The sequence below is a fragment of the Pithys albifrons genome, chromosome 20 (genome assembly GCF_047495875.1).
Source record: "Pithys albifrons albifrons isolate INPA30051 chromosome 20, PitAlb_v1, whole genome shotgun sequence".
In the NCBI taxonomy this organism is placed as follows: domain Eukaryota; kingdom Metazoa; phylum Chordata; class Aves; order Passeriformes; family Thamnophilidae; genus Pithys; species Pithys albifrons.
This window is the reverse complement of record NC_092477.1, coordinates 6026033-6034894: the sequence shown is the minus strand read 5'-3', so window position 1 is coordinate 6034894 and position 8862 is coordinate 6026033. Positions and strand designations below refer to the sequence as shown.

Here is an 8862-nt window from a genome sequence, read left to right as displayed (position 1 = left end):
CTAACCAACAGAGCAAAATTTGTCCAAAGTTCTGCTTTTCAGCATGATAGAAAAATTAGAAATGTTGAGTTTTCCCACAAAATGAAATTTGTGGGTTTTGATTTGGATGTCTGGAAAACATTTTTACATTTTATTGTTGCTTTGGGAGGCTTGTCAGATTATATAAATAGAAACAAATTCCAAAATGAAAACTTACTATGAAAAAAAATAGCATAAGCCTAAACCAATGCTTTTTAAAATGACTTTGTGGAGCAATTTAACTTTTATTTCAAATCCCTTCTTCCAACCCCTCCAAAACATTTTAAAAAATCACTGTTTCCATGCACAGTATCTGTTCCAAGATTACAGCCCTATGCAATACTAAACCAGAAAGGCTGCTATGACAATTCCCATTCCATAGATTCACTGTGCTATCTCATTAAATTCCGTAAACTACCCACAAAATAGCATTTCCCAAAGGACAAACACTCTTCCAGAGAAATTTCAACCTCTTCCTGTCAAGTAGCATTTGGTCCAGAGAAAGCAGCTGCTTTTTCTCGTTTTGTTGATTTTTTAACTGACACTGGAAGTCTGTGCTGATACTGAGGGAGGCCAAGGGAGCATTCCCGCAGTGCTGCTCCTGCAGCCAGCCAGATCCAGTCTGGGAAGCAACACACGTGGCTCTGGTTTTCAGCTTTTACATAATGTCTCTGCTACAGTGTGGAGACCACAAATGCAATCACACTAATGAGGGCTTGCTCTGTGCAGAGCCCTCGCTGCAAACCATGACTTGGTGATGGTGCCAGCACATCATGATGTTCTGCCCCTGAGACATCACCCTCTGCAGGGCAGGGAAGACCAGAGCTTCATCTGAGCTGGCACGTTGCATGGGTCAAATGAAGCATATAGTGAAATCAGGGCACATCCCCACTACAAATGAAATAACTTGGATGCAACAGCCCTTTGGAGCTTTGCCTCCATCTGTTTGTATGACCTGGGTAAAATAGATGCTTTAATAACTGGAATGTGTTCAGCTATTTACATGAGAGATGAATGCAGATCTGCATGGATGTTTGGTTGGCTGCTCATTTATCCACTCACATGAATAAATCATATCAAAGGCACCTGCTGCAAAGTGAACACGTTCAAACAACAGTTCACACCAGCAGGTTTGGAGACATGAGAACATTGTGTTTTCTTTTGGAAATTTGCTTCCTACAATAGAGGTCACAGAGTCAGAGAGTCACAGATTAGCTCAGTTGGTTTGAGGATGGTGTTCATAAGACCAAGGTCATGGGTTTGTACCTCTCTATGGCCATTCACTTAAGAGTTGGACTCAATGATCCTTGTGGGTCTCTGCCAACTCGGAATATTCTGTGATCCTTGTCTGTGAGAGCTGAGTTTTCCTTTGGAAATTTGCTTCCTACAATGAAGCTGAATGGGTAATAAGGAAGCCTGGAGAAACTCACGTATCCATTTCTGATGAAGAGACTCTGAACAGGAAAAGAAAAACAAGGGACCAGTTCCTTTTTTCAAGTGCACATGTGGGAGCCTCATCTCAGCATTATTCCAGCTTTCCCAAAGTTGCTTTGATATCCAAACACTTCACTCACTTTTTAAACAATACTGTCCTAAATCCTTATTATAATGCCCAGAACCACTTGCAGGCTTTCTGAAACTCATTATTATAATTACAATCAAGAATCACAGGACTCTGTGCTATGTGCCAGAAATACACATACACTGAGCTGTTTGTAGAGGAACCACAGAGAGAAAGAGTGAAGGAGAAATGCAGTTTCTATGCTGCTGAATTTAGGAGTAGGAACACCCACCCCCTATTAATTTTCCCTCTTTTGTTTCCCAGTTTCATTTGTAGCTGCTAAAATCCAAGCTAATATTTGCTTTGTCCACTGTGCTCTCCTTTGGACTCAGTCCAGGAACCTCGAGCTGTGCCCTGTTTTACTGTCCCCCACCCCAGCTCCAGCAGCCTCTTTCCCTGAAGGAGGTGGGAGATGGAGGTGGAAGGGTGAGGAGCAAGGTCTGCAGGACCCATCAATCACAGGTAAGGAGCACCACACTCTGGGAATTGCTGCAACAGTACTTAGCAGATGCAAACCAAACTCTCTGGGCAAGGGAACACAGCACTGAGCATAGTTTTATTAAAGCTTCATCACATGGGTCACAAAAAAGTTTAGAGAGAGCCGTGGGGTTTTTTGCTAGTGTTATCTGACACAGCACATTGAGAGGGAGCTGTGATTCTGCTTTTGCCAGCACAAAGCCTGGAACCAGCTCTCTCCCTCTTTCAGACACTGTCTTATGCTGACCACTGATCACTGGCTTGCACAGAAATGTCACTGACTGGTGCTCAGAAAAGTGAGTTGGATCAGGCCTTCCTTGTGAATAAATATCAGATCTGATTCACCACTCAATTGCTTCTGTTTTACCTCTGCAGAACATCATTGATTATAGAAGGATTTGCAAGTTTAAAACTAGAGTAATTCAGTGATTAATCTCAACCAAAGCCTTTGGTAAATATAGAGAGCAATACTCCCGTGCTATCCAATATCCAACACATCGATGGAGTGCTCTGTAATATGATTTGATGGCATTTAGACTTTCCTTCCCTTTATTTAGGGCAGTGCTGGGATACATATAGCTTAGCTAATCCAGACTTTTCTCCTCTATCTCTTCTCCCTGCAAAATGTCAGGCACATTTTCAGTGAAACAAAAGCACAACTCCCCTATCTGGTGACTATCCTGTTCCAGGTAGCAGCTGAACCTGGGAAAGGCTGAGCACATATGCTGATCTGAAGACCATTTCAAACCATGGAGGCTTCTACTGCACCTTCCAACAGCGAATTAAGGCTGGTTCAGAGTGGAAAAAGTTATTCTAGAACTGGCTGTCTCTAAACATCAAAACCCCTTTGCTCAGACTCAATCTCATAGGGCAGTCCCACACAGTCTATCCAGAAACTCTGGAGGAGGAGAAGCAGTCAGAGCAAAGAAATATTTGACTTTAAAGGTATTAAACATTTGTATGGCTTCTTCTGGGCCCACTGGTTTTTGGATCCCACAAGAAGACCTTAAACCACTCTCAAATGCTATACAATCTGGATATAAATATGAGTTTCAGGTGATGGTTTCAATGTTTGATCTTGGTCTAAAGAAAACTGAGAGAAACATGATGGGGAAATGTCCCACAGTGGAAACATCCCTCCCTCCTCATGACATAACGGCTCAGCTTCACTGAGTAACTGCCAGGTGGTTTGTGCTGTGGGACAGCCCACTGCTCTGTGCAGGGTTTTTCCCCTCACTCATGGTGCATAAGGAGGCAGATGCAAGACTTTCTGAATTCAAACCTTTTTTCCATTTCCCACCATTTTTAGAGCCAAGAGTCCTGTGTCTTTTCTCTCCTCTGGGGATCCTGGAGTCTACTCAAAGCAGCAGAACTTGAAGTTCTACTGTGTAAATGGTCTCAGGACTCAAATCCAGTTTCAGAGGCAGACAAATGACAGAAAGAGCAGTTGGTCTGTTCACAAACCACCAGACCTGGGTGTTTTGCTGGACCAGCTTTGGTTGACAGCCACGGGCAAACATAGAGCTCAGGCAGGTACAGATCTTCTGGCTCTTAACACTTCTTAGCTTGCAAGTTCCCTCAGAAAGGGTGACCAGTGAGGCAGGTGTTTCTGTAGTGCTTTTGCAGTGCCTCCATCCACTCCCTCTGACTCTGGACAGCAACAGAAGGACCAACTTCTGAGCACCACCCATCAGCCAAGGCCAGAACAGGAGACAGGAGAGAAAGGGTCTCTCTTTCTCTTTACATGAGCTTTACCTCCTCATTATTCCACTGTTTGCCTTCTAGCAGCACTCCTGTCAGCTGTCTCCAGAAGATGTGCTTGCTGATTTCCTTGTCTTTCCACTCCAGGTAGGTGTTCCTCCTCAGGTACCGGGACAGCCCCAGTCTCTGCCTCAGCAAGGCCTTGTTCACTTCTTCGAGTACAATCATGATGATTCCAGCCTTTCCCTCAACAAGCTGCCAGGACTGGGCAATGTCAAACTCATAACTACACCACTTACTTTCCAGAAAGTTGGAAGAGATGACTGCAATGACATTTCTGCTGCTGAGAAAACCTTCTTCTATTATATTGGTGACAATGGGTACCCCTGGTAGGAAATCCCTGTAGTACAGACAGAGGTGGAAGGAAGGTGTTCCTCCTTCTAAGGGTTCCACCAGCTCTTTTATCACCCATTCTTGGTCTTTGCTGGAGTGGATAACAAATGCATCATAGGTGTTGCCCCTTTCTGCAGAATGTTTGCACCCACTGAGCAGCACCAATGAATAGTAGAACTGGAAGTAATACTTGTAAATCAGGCAGAGGAGCACTACTATCCCAAGTGGCATGGCCACCGAGGCGACCACTTGGCCTGTACTGAGGTGGCAAGAGGACAGATCAAAGCTTGACAGGCTCATGTTCTTCACATATGCAGGCATGTGGCATATCATCAACTCCTTGTTCTGCAGTAGCTCCTGCTTTTCCTTGATCCATTTCAAAAAGTTCAGGTGTGTACAAGAACAGTCAAACAGGTTTTGAGAGATGTCTAATAGGACCAGGCTGTCAGGCAGGCTTTCCAGGGCTGAGTCCAACAAAACTGTTAGCTGATTGTTGCTGAAATCCAGCACTCTGAGGGCTTTGAGTGGCTGATAGACACCAGGATCAAAGGTCAGGAGCTTATTGTTGCTGATGTTTACCTCTTTTAGTTCAGAGAGATCATCAAATGTACTTTGATCCACCTGTACTAACTTGCAACTTGAAATATCCAAGGTGTGGAGGTGACTTAGGTTTTTGAAGTTGTTGGCCAGCCTATTGTTCTCAAAGGAGTTGCCTGACATCTTAAGCACTTGCAAAGAGTTCAAGCCACAAAATGTGCACTGAGATTTAACATGAGTTTTGGTATGGGAAATGTCGAGGTAAATGAGTTTCTGAAGGAAGAGAAAGACAGGGTAGGAGCCAGGATCAGATAATGGTGTGTGCTGAAGGTCCAAATATAACAAATTCCTCACATTAGTGAAATCGCCAGTCAGTCTGATGTTAGAATTGAAGCTTAGGTTCAAGTGTTTCAAGTTTGGGCAATTTTCAAAGAGACGGGAACAGCAACCACTGAAGGTGAGGCGATTCTCACTCAAATCTACGACCTCCAGGTTTCTTAGATTCTTAAATTTCTGCTCAAACCTTCTGAGGTATGTGCTCTTGGTAATACGAAGCACTCTCAGCTCCTTGAAATGTGACAGCTTCTCAGCAGGCACTTCATCAAAATCACATTTCTTGAACTCCAGCTGTCTCACTTGAGAGGACGCAGGAACCTCTGATATCTCTTCAAGTCCCAGTCTCACCAAACGAATAGTGGACACATTGCCTATGCAGTTAAAAAGAGTGTCTGTGTTATCCTCAAAATTCCTGAAGCAGGTTAAGACAAACTCTTGCATCTGGACCTGGCACAGTCCACTCAAGAGTCCACTCTGAAAGTCTTCCAGTTTATGATTGTTTCTAAATTCTCCAACTATTAGTCTTTTGACCTTTAAACCAGTCAGGCCTTGAAGAGAAGTGTGCATCACGCTGAAGTTCTCAAAAGTGGACCTTAGAACCAGCTCACCAAGGTGAATCTTTGCAAAGGACCCCGGCTCTATGGATTTTATATTATTCAAGGAAAGCACCAGTGTGAGGTTGAGCCTATTCCCTTCCCTCAGGGCATCAAAGTCTCCTTTGGAGATATATGTGATCTTGTTAGAGAAAAAGCTCAGGTGTCTGAGAGACATCAGGTTGGTGAAATACTTGGGAAGCTTCAATGAAGTAATGTTGTTGTGGCCCAAATTCAGCTCCTGCAGGGTGTGCAAGTGTCCAATGGGCAAGTCAGTCAGAGAGGTTATGTTGGTTTCCACCAGTACTAGCTTTTTCAGAGCGGTTAAGCCATAGAAGGCTGCTGTCCCCAGGTACTGGAGGGAATTAGCAGTTAAAATTAAGGTGGAAAGTCCATGAAGATTCTCAAAGGCGTTATCTTCAATTGTATGGAGGTGGCACCTGTTGGGCAGGAAAAGAAAAATAAAAGTGCATGAAACACTGTCCCTTTCATGTTCACTAACACTGCAGCACTAAGTGTTGGTGTAACCTTCTCATCCTTCTGCTGGGAGTTGGTTTGGCAGAGCCAGCAGTCCTGGGCGTGCAGATGGAATCCTTCCTCAGCAGGGGTCCTCCTCTCACCTCCTCCTCCCTCTCTAATCTGAAGTTCAGCTGCAAAGCAAGAGACCTTGAGCCATGGTGCAGGTCAAAAATTCATGCAGGCAGCAGGAAAGAAGAATTCTAACTTTCTCTTTAGGGCAAAATGACATTGTGATGACCATCACTGATGGTAAAGTTAACAAGATACAACCTTCCCTTATATCTTGCACCCTCATAGCCTTCAGAGTGTCACCTCAGCCACATCTGGGCAGTCCCACTGGCACCAGAGTGATGCAGCTGTAGCAAAGCTCACAAAGCTCTGTCATCTGTTCCACTAAGGGAAGAGAAGAAAAAGAGGGTAGACACTTAAAGATGGTTTCATTGGGGAAGATCCAGAATTTGAGACCCAAAGCTACTCTGCAATGAATTCAGCAAAATTAGCTTATAATCCAGCCAGTGTCTTAACAGCAAACGTGCTCTGCCACTCAGCCACTTTGAAGCTGTAGCTGTGGTGGAACTGAGTGACATTTTTCAGTGAAACAATTTACCCAGAGAAACTGTTGTCTCAAGTCGATGGAAATTATACATCAATTCAAATTTGCTAATAAGCCTCCCCCATTTCCTCCCCCAGATATGTGAGGAGAAGGGAACAGAGAATATGTTGATATTTAAAACAGCCTTTTAGAAAATGAATGTACCTTCAGCTTATTTTTTTTAACTGTGATTAGAAAAACTGCTCACCCAAGATGTTCCACTCCAGAGTTTTTGTAACAGCGAAAAGTCTGACATTTTTCTTGTTCAGAGACAAGTAAAACATCTTCTTTCTCCTTCTCACATCCCAACCTACAAGATCAGACTGACAGACCCAGCTCTGCATGGAGGTTGTGCACTCAGTAACTGGACGAAAGGCAGCACATCCCTTCACTATGGGGGTGTGCAAAGTTACAGACACAGGGATAAAATCACAAGCAAAAAGGGGGGAAAATGAATAGCCAAGAGCAAGAGACCCCAAAATAAGCCACCACAACTGCCCAGCTGGTGGAGCAAGCAACCAGTGTCCACATAAAAAAAGTGCTTTACCTTGACAGATCCAGAAGCTGCAATTCAGGGACTGATGAAAAATAGTTTGACCTCAGTGATTTCAGATTGCTGAAACTGAGATCCAGGTTCTGGGTGGTATTTGGGACTCCAGTAGGAACTCCAGAGATATTCAGTCCAGTGCATCTGAAAGTTGTGTTAGGGATGACCTGTAAAGTGCAGATCCAATCAGGGTCAACATCTGCTCTTCATGAAGTGCCACAAAATTAGACAGTCAGGAGCAGAATGACCAACCTTGCAGTTAATTTCTAAATGAGCTGCCCTGAGTTTTAGGAAATACTCTTAATATATCCTAAGCATCTTTCCCAATTTTTAATAGAACCAGTCCTACTCCCCAGGGACAGTTACATTTCTTGGTGATTGAAGCATGTGCAAAACTACAGGACAGTATTCCCTGAGGCTGCAGAAAGCCAGCAGGACAAACATGGATGGATCCATTGGATGTCCAGGCTCAGCTCTCAGCTCTATTATCTGCAGATAATCAGGCAGCTCAAAACAAAGTTATTCCATAAGTAATAACTGTCAGCAAAACTTTGCAGAAGGCAGTTGGTCAGTGTCAGGTACTTGGAGTACTGGTGAAATCACTCTACTGCACAAATCAGGCAAAAATGTTGTATTTTACAGAAATTATAGACAAGGTTTGGATCTCTTCCAAGAGAAACATAATCTATTCCATTAACTGCACTACAGCACCCTCAGAGGTACAGAAAGTCAACAAGAAGAAAAGGTTCATGCTGTTGGTTCTGGTTCTCAGATGTTTTTAAGACCAGCATTTACTTCAAATACTTCAATTGCCTTGGTAGCAACCCTGGGAAAAAAATGGGTTTTCATAAGAGAACCAGCAAACAACAGGCTTGGTGCACAAAACTCCGAAGCAGAGGGAAAAGTTGCACCAGAGAAAGAGAAGGATTTTGTGCTCACTTAGAGCTCACGTACCTCCAAACAGGGACTGAGGAGGCAGCCTGCCAGTGGTGATGGGACAAGTGCCAGCTGCAGCAGCACCAGGAGTGTCCACAGGGGCAGGGCTCTTCTCCTGGGCATCTTCAGGAGGCCAGGAGTGCAGGAGAAGGAAGTGTGGATATCACTCGCAGACCTGGTGTGAGAAGCCTCCCGCGGTGCCAAGCGTGTTTCACCACTCCCGCTTCTCACTGCACATCACTGAGAGAGGCAGAGAACAAGAAGGGAAGTGAAACTGGTTGTTGCCTGGTTTCCAGGCACACTCTGAGTTAATTGCTTCTCTTGAAATTGTTTTTTAAAATGTTAAGGAAAAAGAAAGAAAAAAAAAAGAAGAAAAAAGGAAGTAATGACACATATAGTTTCAGCTAGAAATTAAAAAGGATATGGGTTGCATCAGTGTCGCTTGACTTGATTGCCTCTGATTAGCTCAGGTAAAATGGGCATAAATAGGAATATTTCATGAAATTCTGAGCACAGTTTTGGGAAGGTCATGCTCCACATCCTATAATTCAAAGGCACTGGATAGAGAGAATGACTCTGCTTTTGTACCTCTGCCATGCTCCCAGCTTCACCACACTGGCAAGGCAGTGAAGTGCACAGCTGTGGCAGATGT

General features: G+C 44.0%; 1 protein-coding gene across 2 annotated transcripts; it reads right to left on the bottom strand.

Moving 5' to 3' along the window:
• Positions 1-2114: 2114 nt before the first annotated feature.
• On the bottom strand, positions 2115-8411 carry TLR4 (toll like receptor 4). Of its 2 annotated transcripts, XM_071574268.1 has the most exons (3): positions 8229-8411; positions 7275-7441; positions 2115-6056 (listed from the first exon to the last, which is right to left on the bottom strand). In XM_071574268.1, the coding sequence occupies exons 1-3, from the start codon at positions 8331-8333 to the stop codon at positions 3797-3799; spliced, it is 2532 nt and encodes an 843-aa protein (XP_071430369.1). In that variant the 5' UTR covers positions 8334-8411; the 3' UTR covers positions 2115-3796. The 2 variants fall into 2 exon arrangements, with proteins under 2 accessions (XP_071430369.1, XP_071430370.1); XM_071574269.1 differs by lacking the exons at positions 7275-7441; positions 8229-8411 and adding an exon at positions 6145-6192.
• Positions 8412-8862: the final 451 nt, after the last annotated feature.